Below are 17897 nucleotides of genomic sequence, written 5' to 3' on the forward strand. Positions count from 1 at the left end.
TTACTCTAGTGCCACACAATGGTCTCCATGTCTCAAGAAATTAAACAGATTGTGTTTGTTACGGTGTCTTTTGGGCTGACGTTTAAATGAATCAATGTAAAGTCAGTCTCGTATATGTTCTGTTTATAAGTTCTGTGGAAATAAATGTGCTGAAGATAAACTCGTGGTCTGTCCTGATGGAGAGCGGGCTGCTGAAGCGGACAGAGCCGCTCTCCTCTCCGCATTTGCGATTGGCTACCGCTCCGTTGACGTCATCATAACAATCTGCACGGTGTTTCTTACTTTTTTGGGGGGCTGAGGGTCCCGAAAAAAAGCTCTGAGGGGATGAGTGCTGGGAGAGACCCCTTAACTGCTTATCTAACCATCACTGCACTTTCGCTGTGTTTCACAAAGTTTATCACTGTTCGTGGAAACAAGTGGAAATACTCTGAGAGTTTGATGCCCATAGCACATCCTGCCTCTCAGCTTTCAGCCCAGAGCAGCCTCAATCAGAGCGGATCCATGAGTGTGGAGCGGTACGGTACTTTAGCGTAGAACTGGTGAGGCTTGGCTGTTTTTCTCTTTTTTTCTCTTGCTTACGGTTTTAAACTTTGCTTTCAATTTTTTTCTTGCCACTGAAACGGTCAAATTTAATGGTGGTTGTTCTACTTTTGAGTAAAACTTGATATAGATCTAATGAAGATGACAAATATAATAATGGTTAATAAAAAAGGCGTAAGATAATAATCAGCCAAATTTGAGCTTTAACAGTTTTATAGAACGAGGGCTCACTATTTGGCATTTTACAGGACAGTTCTGCCCTTTTTGTGCGATGATGTTTAGGGTGTTTTTTTACATAATTGGTAAATATTAGCAAAACGTAATTTAAATTGTTTAAAATGTTTACCGTATAGTTTTATTGCATAGAGGTACACGTTATATTTTAATTAAAGAACTTTTTAAGCAGTACTTTGTGCAGTGTAGTGTAAAGTTACTCAGTACCTCCCTTCTGAAAAACAACCATAGGAATACCACAGGAATTTCTGCAGGATTCATTTAAGAATCAACTTTTAACTCCGTAGAGTTGGTATAGTGTCTGTTGTTCACTTTAAAATGAAACAGAAGGTTACTATGAGAGAGTAATATATGAATATTTATCAGACAAAATGTGTACAAAGAGAGTAAGGTTTTCTACCTGATGGATATTTGAATAAACCTTATATAGCTGTGGTCACTTCTACATAAATTAGTTTATTTTCTCATGTCTTGGAACCTTTTTGAATGAAGCATTCTCATGTTTTTGAAATGAAGAGTAGCTCATAAAATTTCGGAACAATTATTCCAGAAGTTTAGATAATTTTACAACTTAAATGTCTTGGTTATTGTAAAGATTCTTTGATTCTTTTGTCTGAAATAGCATTTTTCTAATGGAAAATCATTCTGATCTTCAGATTGTTGAAATTGAAATGTAACTGGCTTGTGTCCTGAATACAGATCAATCTTATCTGTCAGTGGACTAATGAGTTTTACTAGTGGGCCTTTGTTGTTTGTAGTTGAAATTGTTTAAATCATACTAGTTCATTTCGTTTGTGTCGTTTTGTTGGTCCTGTAGAAAAGCAGCTTGTTTACATGTGTAGATGTCTAGTTTATGCTGCCAATGCAACCTGCTCTGGTCCAGAATAAAGGGCACAGATAAAGAATGGGGCTTTAGTGATGAGTTAACAAGAAGAATGTGTAACACATGATTGAATTAAGCCATGCTAGTCAATTCTGCAGGGCTGAGCTTTTTCATGGAGGAGATCTTGCCAGTATCCTCCGGGCCTGATGATGCCGGAGAGTAGGACCCCTGCTGTGTCCAGCTTTTGTACCTCTGTGGGCTTCGCAGTCATGTGACTGGCTTTGAATGCAGTAGCGGACTCTCTGGCTATGGGCGAAAGCTTGTGCTGTTTGATTACTCCCAGCATGTGCCAGTGAGCATGAGAAGTATAAAAAAAAAAAAATCAACACAGCATTTAAAATAGTACTGTCCTTGTTTTGTAGCTTGGCTTGCCACAGTTGCTTTTGTCACTGGGGTCATGGGGAGGGTCAGTGGGACCAAAATGTACATGTCTTTCAGGAGTTTTTTTCAGAAAAATCATAAATCCAATCTTTATGTGTTTTCATTTCAGCACGTGTTAATGCCCAGTTACATTTGATAGGATACAATAAGGCTTTGAAGTTTTAAAAAATGTTTTCTTTCTTTCTTTCGTTGTTTTAATTATCCGTGCACTCAAATATGCTGAAAATTGCCTCCGATTATTTTCACTTTGAACGTCAACACCATGTAATAGTGTTAGCTTTAAGTTGTGTACACACAGACAGTTTTATAATCACAAACCAGTTTTCTTATCAGTTGCTCCCAAACAAGTTTACTGACCATTGAATTACTCTTACCACTCTTCGACACAGTGTCATTTGATCAGTGTATTGTACAGTGTGTTCTAACAGCTGAACTGGTTTGGTGTCAGTGAGAGCAAATTGCATTGTGTTTTTGGATAAAGCTGCCTCATGTGAATTCTCTTCAGGCCTTTAATAACTTTATGAGGAAAAACCAAAATCCAACTCAGTCAGAGATTTTAGTAACTAAAGTATAATTATAAAGTATAAGAATAAAGAATAAAGTATAATTACACCCTGTTGCAGTGTATTCTCACTATAAATGGATGAACACAAATGATGATGAGTTTTGAATATGGCTGTGTGTGCAATGGCCAACAACTGACTGCTAAGTTGCTTGAAAGATTGCATGATTATTTAAAGCAGCAAAAGAGCTGTCAGAGAAAATGTTTCCATTGCTTAACTCAGTACGAATGACAGACTTGGAAGGTGTTGAGATGGATGTTGTAAATGCATTTACCCTGGTCATATTTATTGTAGTATGCTACTTTGTCTTGGGAGTGGCAGGCTACTGCAGCTGGTTGCAATAAGAACAGCATTATTCCCTATCATAATTAAAGGACATGTCATTATGGACTTAGTTTCAGTTTTCTAGAAGATAAAAAAATATGCCAAGCTGCAGCAGATGGTTCAGTTTACTTTAATACATGTTTGAAAACAGAAACAACAAACAATTTATTCTCTCACAGAAGCACATGTATAAAAGTTGCAAAAGCCAGTGAATAACCTTTAATTAATTTCCCGTCCAGTTGCTATTATGTAGATGGTATTTATTCAGACAAGATGGAGAAAAAGAAAATACATGCAAAACCTTTCACCAGCACTTAAACCTGCCATATCTGGGAAAAGTATAGAAAATCAAGGTCCGCTCTTGCTTTAGATCTGAAAATGATCCGCTTGTGATCTTTTCCATCCTCACATGGTTAGAAGCCAAATTAGCACCATGGATTTGAAGGGGTGTGTATCTTCCACAAGTAATATCTGAGAGAAAGAAAAGAAAGGTAGAAATATAGCTACATATGACATAAATTGTCTGGTCGACTCAGAACAATGGACAGGACACAAGAGCCTAGAACTCAGCATCATTAAACATGTTTGGTATTATGCAGCCAACTTGTAAGGCTGAAGTTGTTTATGACAAAAATTAGGAAAATATTCATGCAGATTTTTTTATATTGAAAACTGAAAGCAGGTTTTCCAAAAGAATGGAAGCTGTAATGAAGGTATTTTTCTGTATAAGTAGCTATTTTCTGCTTTTCACGATGCTGAAAATGTAATAACTTGTATTTAATGGAATTTAAATAAGTGAAGGGAGGTGGTCTCTGATGTTTTGCATTACTATATATGTCAGTCTTGGACATTTGTACTTCTTATAAGTGGAAACTGACATTTTCTTTTTTTGCATACCACAGCAAAATAGCTTTTTCAGTCCGGATCGGTTTAGTATTTCAGTATTTCCATACTGACTCTTTTCTCCTTTCTTTTAAGGAAGATAATGTGAATCAACTCTGCCAAACCAGACTACAAACAGCTGTGAGCTCTCTGAATATCAGAGAATTTAGTGGGTACCCTCTCAAAGTGTTTTTGTTTCATCCACATGCAGTTGGGATCTAAAAATTGTTTTAAAATTTGTTTCCTATTCTTTCTAAAAAGACAGATGTTTGGGAGTGCCCTCAAGGACCAGACAAATGGAGATGTGGCTGACAGACAGGCACAAATGCTTGCCTGTACTGGGCAGCTTAGCAAAGAGGGTGGGAAGTCAGCAACCTACAAAGGCATATAGAGGATTCAGTTGCCTGTACTGACTATGGCACTCTTCAAACCAGTCAGAATTCTGGCCTGGGTTTTTCATACACTGAATGAAAATTTTAAAGTTGCCAGTGTTGTGGGGAACAGTTTCAGTGAATCTTTTAGTTCAATCTTTGTAACTGCATAGAGAATATCTGAATGATTTCCTTTCGTGGATTAGGTGTTGTGTTTCTCCTGTGGCTGGAAGGATGGCTTCCTCATCCTCGACTCTGAAGAATGTTTCAGAAACCACAACCTGAAACCACCCACTGGTTCTGCCTCTTCAGGCCCTTTCAGAAACACATCTGTGTCTAGCAGAAGTCTCTAAGTAGCATAATTAGTTCTTTTATAAGGCTCAGTCCCTTCTGAAGGACCTCTTACGAGCAGCAGTAAAATCATAGCTGTAAATTGATTTCAAGTTTAACTAGTAATTGTAAACATTATTATTTAAGCAGCTGTTGGTCCAAAGAAGCACATTTTGTGTGAAGCATTCCAAGTCCATTTATTGAAGATGGACTTACAAATAATAGTGGAGTGTTTAGATTTGTATCTTGTTATTGGTATTAGACAATATGAAGCATCACATCTGAGATTTACAGGCAGTGTCAGACATCTTGTTGTGATTATGTCCATCTAGATCCCATTTCCTTAAGTAACCACAGCCCATCCTTGGCTTTGTTTAGGTATTGCAAGTCCAGATGCAAATTAAAGTAGCCTGGATGTCATCACTCATGGCTGTGTGGTCACTGGCACCACCACAGTACAACTCACAACACTGGGTTGGATATGTGCATGTGTAAAATAATGGACTGAAATACTTATATTCCTCATGGAGCACTGAATAAAATTTGCTGGAAATCTTTGGTGATGACAACTTGATTGTGATATCACTGCTCCAAAATGATTTGCTTGTCAAGACTTATATATATATCTGATAGCTGTAGAAACCGACCCCTAACTTCTGTCCTTTTGCTTGAGTCAGAAGCCACTTGAAGTCAAGTGGGTTATTCTATATTTCCTTCCCAGCCTTTTGGAGCTCTTAAGGGTAGGAGACACGCTCTGTATGAGTCTAGTAGACACACAAGTCATTTCCTGCCCTTAGACCCATTTGCATCGCCCTAAATCCTGTCTGCAGCTTGTCTAGTGGCCCTGGAGTATTCCACCGTGGGCCTTCACATTTGGTAAAGCTATATCCTCAGGGGCATGAAGGTTCAGATATACCCCACAGCAGAAATCATTTCTACATACTATAATTGAATTAAAGGATTTGTGGATATTAAAATTTGAGTATAGTATCTCAGATAATGGTGGGCAGTATAACTGCATAACATCAAAATACTCAAAGGCATACAATACACAGTACAAATCTTTTATATTTTCTAAATCACTATTGGTGCCATATTTTAAATAGGCTAAAAAATGTATGATTACAATCCAGCACTTACTGCACTGCACTAAACCAAATTCACTCTTATTAATAACACATGAAGTGGATTAGTGTTCTTGCTGTACAGATGACATCAAAAATGTTCTCGCCAATCCTGCATGGATTTCTTTTAAGTTTTCCAGCTCCTTACCACAGTCCAAAACATGTTTTGGTAAGTTGATTGGCAATGTGAAATTACCTACATATGTATGTGAGTGTCTGGATGAATGTGTGATGTCCTGTGATGGACTGGCACATTGTCCAGCGCATGTTTCTGCCTTGAAAGAATCACGAGCAAGCTACAGGAGTTGAATTAATGACATATATCAACAAAATACTCTGAAAAGCACTGTCCTAAATTATCATAATAATGATACTATTTTCTTAACCCCAAATGAACTCTGAAACTCCAGAATGAACAGACAAAGTTTTCAATAAAGCAGGGCCTAAAAAAGAAGTGTCTGCTGCCATGGAAGAGTAAGAATCCCATCTCATGACACTTGCCCAAGGCACCACCTGTCCCCATAAACGGAGAACAGGAGACAGTATGGAGAAAGAGCAGTTTAATTCAGCATTCTGTTGAGTTTTTAATTAGCCCCCTGAGTAGCTTAGCCCAAGGAACGCCCCTCCCTCCCTGCCTGCATGCTCTGAAAGGCTCAAGCAGCAACCAGCTTGTGACTTGAAAACTAATTATTCTAAGAGATTTTTTTGGGGGGAGAATTGTGGCTTGGGGTTACACCTGCTTCTGTTACTACCCGGCTGAACAAATGTTTGGCAGAACCTTTCACACTGCTATTTTACCCATAGCAGTTTGGACAGATTTCCATTTGAGTGACATGTCTGCCTGCACATTTCAGTCAAGCACATTTTTGGCTCTTTTGACTTTGACAACAAAATTATTCATAAAATGTATTGTGATGTATATATAAGCGATCTGTAGGTTGATTGTGCAAGTGTGGAGTGAACAGTTCAGTACAAAGCTGAAGCTTGCTGGTGAACAGTTTAGTGTAGCAGGTGAACAGTAAACTCTCTCTGACAGCTGTGTTTACTTATGTGTCCTCAACTCTTACTCGGAGTCTGCTCCTTAAAGAAATACGACTTACAGCCAGAACAGAAGGGAATTGGATATAGTTGATGATATGGATCTCTTTTCTTCTGCCTTTCCAGAATTCTATGCTAATATTGTAGTGGGATGTGAGGTTGTTTGGATTGGAAGTAACTCCATGCTGGGCCTCATGTCAACGTTCTTGGGTGAATTCTGCAATGTAGCTGTATTTTTATAACAGATGGGATGGGATGTTAAATCAAATTAATCAAATATGAAGTTGATGTGAAGTTTTGCTCACAGAATTTATTCCTTCTGGAAATCTTCTGGAGTTAAAAGAGTAAAATATTGGAAGTTTAGCTGAAGTTAATGTAATTTTGTTCGTGAAATATCACAAATAGACACAGCAGTAGGGTTTTGCTGCACAGCATACTGCTTTCCATTAAAGGTTTAACACTCAATGTCAGAACTAAACTACGAGAACTTGGAAAAGGACAGTATTTGTTGACATCATTCATGTACTCTTTGCTATGGATGAGATATAAGATCGTCTCTTGACCTTTTTACATCTTCAGATCCAGATTGGTCTAAAAAGTCAACACTGATAGACATCAGGATTTCAGGCCTCGTGTTAGAGAGCAAATATTTGGCTATGTTCCGTTTGTCCAGTATCTTGAGCCTGGACGCACTTCAGAGAGTGTGTCCTCTGCTCGTGAATGGACTCCAGGCTGCTTAAGAGGGCTTGGGTTCTGCGTATCAAAGTCCTCTAGTCTGCCTCAAATCCCCCCCTTGGCGCCCAGTGTGTATGGGACTTTTCTGACACCACAGCAACACCCTTGTTTGTGTGACCCCCCAGTTGTTGGTGGGCTTTGCGTGTGCAGCTGTGTCCAGTCAGCTTTGTGAAACCGGAGTGGGCCTGTGCTGCTGCTGCCATCAGCCGCCTGCATGCTGTCCAGAAGAGACGGGTCTCGTGTGCTTCCCCTCACAGAATCATCTTTCAGGAGGTCGTGCAGATCCCTCCACAAGGTCCACTTAGTCTTATTTAGCTGCACTGTAAAAACGTTACTACTGCATGTTGTCTGAGCGTGACTGCTATTGTAGTAACAGGAAACCCCGGATCAGACAAAAAGTTCACTGGTGCAGTTGTGCATGCTAAAGAGATACAAGGACTTGGAGTGACTGTTGTTCATTAGGGCTGCAAAATATATTATTGGTTCATTCTTATCATGTTATTTTTTTTGTCCAGCTTTCTCCAGCTTTGTGACTAATCAATGCATGCGTGTTATCATTGCGAACATTTTTTTAAAAATATGTGTTAATTGAATAGAATATAGATATATATCGCTTTTGGACTTTATTTCTGATGTTATATTGTGTCATGACACTTTGTACAATACAGTGATTATGTATCTCAGTGTCAGTGACAAAATGCTATGGATTATGTCAGACTAGGTGAACAAATTGTTGCATTTTCTATGGTGAGAAAAGTAAGTTTAATTATAGTGTTTATAAAAGTTACCCTGTCATCAGCATTATTTCATTGTGATATACACTAAGCTACAAAGGCAGTTACTGTAATAATGAGCTATGACTTCCCACCCCCAAAATAGACAAGACACAACCCAATGACAGAAGAAATCAGTGCCACCCAACATGCCACACACAAATGATAAAAAAACAAACTTTAAGCCTTGTAGGTCTGTCTTTTATCATTCACCATAACAAGCCACCCACAGTAAGCTATTAAAAAAGTTCTTACAGTAATGTATTACAAACTTTAGTCAATTTATTATTACATATCAATGAATACCACAATCATTAATGTGTAGTATTCTCAAATGAGTAATATTTTGCCCATATAAGTCTTTGTCTGTTTTAATTATTAAAATGAACCATGGTTGTTGTTCCAATTTACAGTTTTAAAAGATGAACATCTTAGTTCATTGTTAGTGGTGAAGATCCTTTTAGACTTTTGTCTTTCTAGCAATATTGCTTGAAAACATAATGAATGGTATGTGCTTAACATTCAGTGATTTCTAGACTTCCGTTTAGTTCCCAAAATGACATACCAGCTCATTGCCAATGAATACAACATAGCTGCCCTGCCCTGTGCTCTTAGAAATGGCTAACCACTTGACAGGGATCAGAAAATGCCTTGTTGCAGGCCTTGATTAACATGTGACTCTAAGTCTAATGATGCGTCTACGGCTGTCAGTGGCAGTAAGTTAACATTTAGTGTTGATAAAATTTAACTGCTAGTAGTATGTGTAAAGAATATCTACTGGCTATTTTAGGTCATTACATTTACTTAATAAAAATAAGGACATGTGATTAATTTAAACTGAGAGTATCCCTACAGACTGATTATTATATTGTTAGTGTTAGACCAAATTCTTACCTGTCAAAGAGAGTAGAAAACTGAATTCCAAACTATTTCAGATCATTTTTACTGAAACATTCATCACTAACTGTTAATAATGTGCAAGGTAAACAGTCAAAAAAATGTTCTAATTACTAGTAAAATGAATAACAGGTTCCAGAGAGCAATAACAGCAATAGGTTTTGTGCTTTTTTTCTGTTGAAAGAATTCAGGACTTTTAGCCTTATTGTTGGTTTCCTCTTCTGTCCCCCAGTTTCCTCCGGGCTGAGGCTGTTTTTTTTGCCTAGCATAGCTGGCAGAGATGTGATGTGCCTGTTGATGGTTGAGGGGCTTTTTTCTCAGCTCTATCGGTCAGACAGGAGGAATCTGCTCAGCAAGAGAGAAGTAAGCTTGTTTCACCAGTGCCATTAGAGCAAGAGCGCTCTGATTTGTCTGAGACAAAACACTGCCAGTGTGTTAATGACATGTGGCTCGGCTGGCAGCGAGACATTCATTGTGGGCCCAGAGAGTCTCAACAGCCACACACTGTACTGTCAATCACAGAAGCAGAAAACACTGGACACAACTGTACATACTGGGTCATATACAGTTATGGCTAGGGGTGGATAATGTGATTATGTTTTATTGTGAAAACTGTATCATATGGTATTTTCTGAATATGAACACCAGAACAACAACCAGAAATCCGAACAACTGCATGTAATATGAAAAAAAACAAGATTTAGACCAATTGTATGTGCTTGTAAACAACAATAGTATTAGCTTCAGAAGGTAAATAGGTTATTGGATATTCATTAAACGTCACACACACAGTTATTGAAGGTGTATTCACCCCTCTGTTTTGGTCATAAGTTTTGTATATTTACAAACATCAGGAATCTGTTTAGACTCTTCCGTTTTAGAAGAGAATGCGGATTACTATGAAAAACCTTATACTGTCATATTTAAAAGTATCAGGAAACCTAAATCTGCACTTCCTTGCTCCTGCGGGGGCATCATATACATGTACATAATATGTCATAACTACTTTCCAATGTCCACCAGGGCCATGTGGCTCATCCTCACAATCACCAAGCTGATGTGGCATCTCCTCCACAACTTTTGTAAAGTCACACATTTTCCATTGTCTGGTTGTCTCTGTTAGTCAGAGATTTACAAATAATAAGCTAACAAAAAACAGAATCTAGCCTTGCAAGTATGAGCTATCAGTCTAGCTTTTCTATCTGTTTGCCATCTGTTCATCTATTTGCCCATTTTTCTGTTTATCTGTTTGTTTGCTTGTTCATTCCATTGTTCTTTTATGCATTAGTTTCTTTATTCATTTATTCAGTTGTCTACTTCAGCATTTCCTGAATGTTCACCCTACAGCAAATTGGATAAGAAACTTAGATATCACCTTACAAATGCTGGATAATATGTTTAGCAAGTAATGAAAACCTTTCTTGCTCTTGCTGTTGGGTAGAGTTGTGATTCAGATGGTGTAAGAGGTCTCAGTTATAAGCTCATTACAATATTAATATATTGATGATATGGTATCATGGTCTCATCACTGCTCACCACACCCTATACAATGAATTGATTCCTGGCTTAGACAGGAATATCACATTATACCAATAAGTCTCTTTCAGGAAGAAAACATTCAGACCCCCATATGTGTCTATATCTGTAATACGAGTGAAATATGTAAGATGCTCTGGATACGACTGTCTGCCAAATATCATTAAATTTAAAGGTGCAAAGAGCTTTTTTTTTTTTAACATAAATTTGTATTATCATAAATTCAAAGTATTTAATATGTTATAATATTGAACTCTGTGTTCCTTTTATATTATATGTGTTTTTTCTTTGTCTTATAAATACAACTTGGATGCTCTTCAGTGATTCAGCTAAGACTAATGTTAGTGATCAGACAGATTTATTTAAGCACCGTTGTCCTCTGTTTATGAATGTGGTAAAGCAAAACACAAGTGGACAATCTTTTTCAAGCATATTTAGAAACATGATCATGACTAAAGGGCTGAGTATGCTGTAAATGTAACAAAGCTTTCTCTATCACATTTAAGGAAGACCATAATGATATGGTGTATGTTGTTGGAGGAGTCAGTTTTGGGAATGCCATTCTGATGCCCCACCAAAGAGGAATGGGAAAAGCATGGGAAATGCACAACAAATAGGACTATCTCATGAAAGATCACTGATATTATGCAGGGCAGGTCTTCAGTTTACTGCTCAGTGAAGGCAAAAGCTATGGTTTAGTGCTAAGCTTTTGTGCATACAATTGTTTAAATATGAAAAAACCTATTTCATATTTTTAGTTGGCTTGATTTTTAATAACCACAATGAGATCTACAGTGGTGCTTGAAAATTTGTAGAATTTTCTATATTTCTGCATAATCATTTATTTTCTTTTGTAAAATTGTTTAGTTTTACACATCTGTGAGAAGCAGAAGTGCACGAATATAGCAGTTAATTTGAAAGTGAAATTAACGTCAGGTGTTTTCACAGGATGACAATACTATGAGCAGGTGCCCTGTTTTATTTAAAGAACATGGATCTGTTATAGTCTCATTCTTTCATCACATGTTTGTGGGAGTGTATCATAGCACAGAAGAGTTCAGAAAAGAGTGGTTGATGCACATCAGGCTGGAAACAAAACCATCAATAAAAAGACTTTGGACTTCACGTTGAGTTACTCTAGTGGTCTAGTGGTCAGCCTACAAAGATCACCTCAACAGCAAGGTGTGTAATGGTCTGGAAGTTCACTAAGGAACCCAGGTTAACTTTTAAGCTATTTAAGGCCTTTCTCACAATTAGTTAAAGTGAATGTTCATGATTCCACCATCGGGAGAACAATGAACAACAGTGGTGTACATGCATGGGGCACAAAGAGAAAGCCACTGCTCTCCCTAAAGATTATACTGCCCATCTGCAGTGTGCTAAAGATCACATGGACAAGCCAGAAGACTACTGGCAAATGTTTTGTGAACCAATAGGATCAAAATAGAACTTTTTAGTTTAATGAATAGCCTTATATCTGGAAGAAGAAAAACTGAATTCCAGCATAAATACTTTATTCCTTCTGTGAAACGTGGTAATGGTGATATTAGCATTGTTTGGACCTGTTCTGCTGCATCTGGGCCAGGTTGGCCTGCCATTATTTACGAAACAATAAATTCTGAATCATAGCAGCACATAGTAAATAAAAACTGTCAGGATTTTTGTCCATGAACTGAATCTCAAGAGAATGTGTGTCATGCAGAAAGACAATAACCTTAAAGTCATTGTACCATAGAATGGTAAAGGAGGATAAAGTAAATGTTTTGCCAAGTGAAAGTTTTGACCTTAATCCAATTCAAATGTTGTGGAAGAACCAGAAGTGAGTGGTTCATGTGAGGAAACCCACCAACGTCCCAGAGTTGAAGCTGTTCTGTAAGGACGAGGGGCTAAAATTCTTCCAAGCTCATGTGAAGGACTGATCAACATTTACCAGAAACATTTAGTTGCGGTTTTTCCTGCACAAGGGATTTATTCCAGATACTGAAAGCAAAGGTTCATAGTACTGTTTTGTTACGCGCTGAACTGTAATGTGGAATCGTTTTCCTCAGTAAATTAAATCTGATGATGATTTGGCGAAAACCAACTTATAAATCACAGTACTAATTATTGTACTTATTGTACTTATTCTTTATTTGAATTAGTATTTTAATTTTGTAAATAACTGAATGTGAGCACATCACCTGATCCAGATTCTCTTCTCTTATCTCTAGAATCTTTTAAACCAGGTTTGGCAATAGAAGCATATATGTGTTTTTTCATCATATCCTCATTACCACTACTACTGTGGGAAGGCATATATATTATATTGTATTAAACACACAGTTTATGCAGGTTAAATGACAGCACTCAAGTTCATGCAAGGTTATTTAACATTCCATATTCACTTCATGTATTTGAACCAATATAATCTTCCCGGAATTTTATTTTCAACAGCTCATAAAACATATAAACCAAACACAAGCATTTTCGATTAATGTTAATGAAAGACAGCTTTGTAGCAAATTTAAACCCCAGTTAAATGTTTAACTCCTAAGTAGTAATGACACAAGGAATTCGATTTTGTTTTTTATTGGGCAATGTACACTAAAGGTCCTGTTCTCTCAATATAAATTTTGCTCTTAAGTAAACATCAAATATCAAATAGCTGCATTGTTTCAGGATAGATCTGGCTCAAATTAGCCTCTTAGAGTGCGCAATTAAATTAGCTTCAAACACTGTTCTCTTGTAAATATAAGCTAAATTTGCTGTTTCCCTGTTTGTTCAGTTGTAAATATCCATTCAGACATTTACTGCATTTTCTGTGAATATGCATTAGGTGTGTGGAACAAAAAAAACTGGCAGGGCTCATTTAGAGGTGAGGCTATAATCTATTTGAATAGAACTGAACAACATATTGTTAGTTTTTCAGTTACCCTGCTGTCCTTTTAAATATACAGGTTTTATTTTAAGTAGGAATCTTCTGGTGTGTAGACATATATGTAACTGCTGTACAGTATGAACAACCCTGGTTCATGTGGAAGAGTGAATGTTTGAAGATAGAAAAATCTCCTTTCTTTTAAACAGTGACACTTCAAATGGAATGGGGAAGGCAGGATGAGAGTAATGGCACTGGGGCTAAAGTGCAGTGCTGAGTTTGCATCTTTAGTGTTTTAAGTGTATGTCGTGAGGTAAAATAAGGAGACGGGTGTGGATCCAGTACATGACCATGAGTGTCCAATACCAACACTAGCCACTCAGCTGTACTATGACTAAGATCATATGAGAAGCTGCCCATTTTCTTATTTTTGTTTTGCTGTTGCTGAACTGCTCTATAATTTGCTCAAGGTGCCTTACTAAATGTTTGAACAACTGTTGCTAACCAAGATTGTTTTTAAGTTACACTAATATTTGAAGCTACGTTTACCATGTATGTGTCCTGCAGATACAGATTATAGTCTATCTCTTGCTTTTAATAAATGATTACCCTTCTTTTACCCTGTTCTTTAATGATCAGGACCACCTATGTGGTAATGTGTTAGTGTGTGTGATGCTTGTAGGAGTGAATCAGACACAGCAGAGCTGCTGGAATTTTTAAACCCTTCATTTTAGCTGCTGGAGTGAGAATAATTCACCAGCCCAAAATATCTAGCTTATAGCATTTTGTGACCAATGATTAAGGACTAGAGGGACTCTGACACAAATTGTCTCAATGCTTGAATCGACCGAGCGTACATACAAGGTAGGTGTGTCTAATAGAGTGGACAGAGAGTGGGCAAAGCGTTTAAATATTAGAGCAACTCTGCTGAGAATGATCTATTGCACAGATAATGCTAGCTCTGTAGTGGTCCTGTGGTGATCCTGACCACAGAAGAACTAGGTGAAAGGAGACAAAGTGTGCAGTCTATAATTGTAGAACTACAAAAAGCATCTATATGAAATGTGGAGCTGGAGTGCAGAATATTAGTGTGTGACACTTTTTTGCATTTGCATTGCATTTGTGACAAGAGATGCTGAAAGTATCTGCTTTTTAATATGTATTTTTCGTTGGATTTTTTTTTAAACATGTTTCCTTGTTTTGGAAGGTGTTGCCTACAATGATGCTCTCACTGCTATGGCCCTGTGGCACAGTCCTGCTGGTTTTATCATGCTGCCTACTAGGAGTGACATCATCACTGAACCTGGAGGACCCCAATGTCTGCAGTCACTGGGAGAGGTAATACACACACACACACACACACACACACACACACACACACACAAATATATCCCCACAATGCATTTTGCAAACTAGCCTCATATACTCTAACTCCATCAGTCTCCAAAATGGTGAAAAGTGAATGAAATTGAATACCAACTCGTGTTGGAACATTTGTATTTGTACTCCATATGGTTTGTGGAGAGAAAGTGAAAAACAGGGGCACATGCAATAGAACATAGAGCCATATCATTGGAGAACTGTAACTGACCTAAATAATCTTATTACCAGTAAAGGCATAACATGTGCAGAATGGAACAGTGTGTGATATGTCCCTGCTGGTGTTTATGATTGAGCAACTGTTTGGCACAAAGGTACGTCATGGTTTTATATATGCAGTAAAAGCAGACAGGCTCTTTAGAATGACTTCATTTACATCCCACTAGTTACAAGTTGACTAAAATGAGATACCTGTGTCTTTTCCTAGCATTGTTCTATAGATCTGTGACAGAATTATTGATGTATGGGTTTGAAAAAAATGATTTGGTGAATTATAGACAGAGAAGCAATAACATCAAGCTTGATCAACATCTGCAATAAAGCAATGTCTCTTAAGTCTGGTCTTCTGACTTTATCCATTAAAGTAATAAACAATGTCTGAGAAAATCTGGAATACATGTATGTGAAATACTGAAAATGGAAAAACAAACAAACATCCCCCCCAATTTACACACACACACTGACCTATTACTGACACACACAGTTTTAATAGGCAGAAGATTTCCGCATCCAAATTAAGGAATGGCTCGGGAATCCATTAAAGCAGATTGAAAAGAACAAAGGTGGAGGCTGCTTTCCCAGCTAGATTCACTTTCACTGAGTAATGTGTGGGAACAGCTGCCGTGCTCTAAGCGGCCGTGAAGAGGAAGGGTATGGAACAGCACCCACTGAGACAGAGAATTTGAGTGTGGCCTCAAACTGGAACCCCATATCCAAGCCTGGCTCATTTCTTGGTGGATGATACTTTAATGCCTACTTACAAACACTTAGACACCATTGTTCAAACTTGTTGAGAATGTTGTAGAAAGACTTAATAAGCAAAAACAAGAAATACTGACAATCAAATCACCAAGATGAAAAGATAGTACACTCTAAGGCAATGCTAAATGATGGGACTTTTAAGGGAATTCATTACAGAGAATTCATGTAATACAGGGAATGTTAGCAGAAGATGAGCAGTGGGCATTGACTGACACTGCCTTGTTCATCAGTGTCATTCTTAAAATGTGTGACATCAGAGAGCTTCGTTATACACAGCAAATTCTCCAGTGTTTAATCAACACTATTAGTGTTAACACCGTGAGTGTTAAATTATTACACTAACAGTGTTAATTCACTACACTAATAGTTGTAACACTGGTGAATTTGCTGTGTGGCTCTCCAAATCCAGATGAATGAAGCAGCCATTCACTTCTGGGCTCTTTCACAAAGCGTTCAAGTGACACATTTTTCACACCAGAACACAACTCATTTTCATCAGAGGGGGGTTCACACACTCATATCCCCAGAAAAGCCTCAAGTCACAACTGTTCCATTGGGATCACAAGGGTGCATTTGTCACCACAAGTTCTTTACTCAAGGACCCTCTAATAATTTGTTTGCCCGTCACAGTTATAAATACCCACATTTTTCTTATCTGAGTGGAGAAATTGGATGCATGTGATTATCTTGAAACACAAGTGCTATGTAATCCCGTTTACATTTTGTAGCACAGATGGTGATGGATATTACTTGAGTGGCTCTCCAAAAGTTTTGGATTGTGTAGAGCACTACAGATAGGGGTAGGTCATATCAGGAAATAGTTGTTGTGGACATCACAGTTGCTTTCATTAGTATCTGATTAATGACATAATCTACATGGACAAAGATATAATATGAAAATATATATAAAATATGACAACAGATATAATATAATAATCTGCTTTCAATGAAGGACCTTATTCAGTTACTTCACATATTGAACTAGTGTCAATCAGTGAGGCTTTTTATTGTTTTTATTGTTTGCTTTTCAATCATGTATTTGAAAACAGATTTCACTCTTAAGTTGTGTGTAAAAATCACCACACTGATTTGAATCAGGGGCCACCCATGAGGAGTGGAAATGTGTGTGGGGGGGTTTCGTGGTGTATGAGTGCACAGTGATCAAAAAGCTACCACTTAATACTTTCTCAGTAGACATAGCATCATTATCCCTGTCATTAGAGCAATTAACCATTTGAACTGGAGTCATAAGACCACACATCAACTATGTAAACAGGTCACAAATTTGCAATATGTCTATGTGTGTGTGTCTGTGTTTTTAATTGCATTTATGTGTGTGTGTCTTCTACAGCTACTCGGTCACAGTACAGGAGACATACGCACACCCATTTGATCAGATCTACTACACCAGTTGCACTGATATCCTTGCATGGTTTAAGTGCACACGCCACAGGTGAGAGGGTATTCAACACTGTGGACACAAACAATATTACTTTTAAACTATTTTAGATCTCCACTCATTAGAGTCAATTCAAATTGATGTGTAGCAAATGTTCACAACACACATTGCCACAAAAAACTGTAGAACATTGAATTTAATACCAAAAATAATTTAAATATTGTTGCTATCCTTATGTAGATTTTTACATTTCACTATTTGTACTTTTGTACTGTACAGCACTTTGTGGCTTTTAAATGTGCTTTAAAAAATACATTTAAATTTAAATTTCAATGAAAAGTACTTTGCAAGCCAAGATTTGAATAAATTGATTAACTGGCACCCTTGATACAAACAGGGTAATACATTTTAACCATAATAGTAACAACACTGTTTTCAAAACAACATTATTTTGAAGAATTTGTGTGGTCACTGGGCTCATTTCTTTGCCCATTCTTTATATTGTTTGCCTTCAGGGTGAGCTACAAATCAGCATACCGTCGGGGAGAGAAGACCATGTACCGCCGCAAGTCACAGTGCTGTCCAGGCTTCTATGAGAGCAGAGAGATGTGTGTTCGTAAGTATATAAATATTCTCTTTATTCAGTTCATTTTAGAGCTCCCACAAATCTCT

At 37.5% G+C, this 17897-nt stretch overlaps 1 protein-coding gene across 1 annotated transcript in view; it reads left to right on the plus strand.

Moving 5' to 3' along the window:
• The first annotated feature begins 357 nt into the window (after positions 1–357).
• Positions 358–17897, plus strand: part of megf10 (multiple EGF-like-domains 10) — a 57622-nt gene continuing 40082 nt past the window's right edge. Inside the window, exons 1-4 of the mRNA XM_066650545.1 lie at positions 358–539; positions 14673–14803; positions 17178–17279; positions 17741–17841. Coding sequence (XP_066506642.1) covers positions 14685–14803; positions 17178–17279; positions 17741–17841 — 322 coding nt within the window. The 5' untranslated portion in view covers positions 358–539; positions 14673–14684. The remainder of the gene's footprint in view (positions 540–14672; positions 14804–17177; positions 17280–17740; positions 17842–17897) is intronic.

Source organism: Hoplias malabaricus, chromosome 18, assembly GCF_029633855.1.
Source record: "Hoplias malabaricus isolate fHopMal1 chromosome 18, fHopMal1.hap1, whole genome shotgun sequence".
Classification (NCBI taxonomy): Eukaryota; Metazoa; Chordata; class Actinopteri; order Characiformes; family Erythrinidae; genus Hoplias; species Hoplias malabaricus.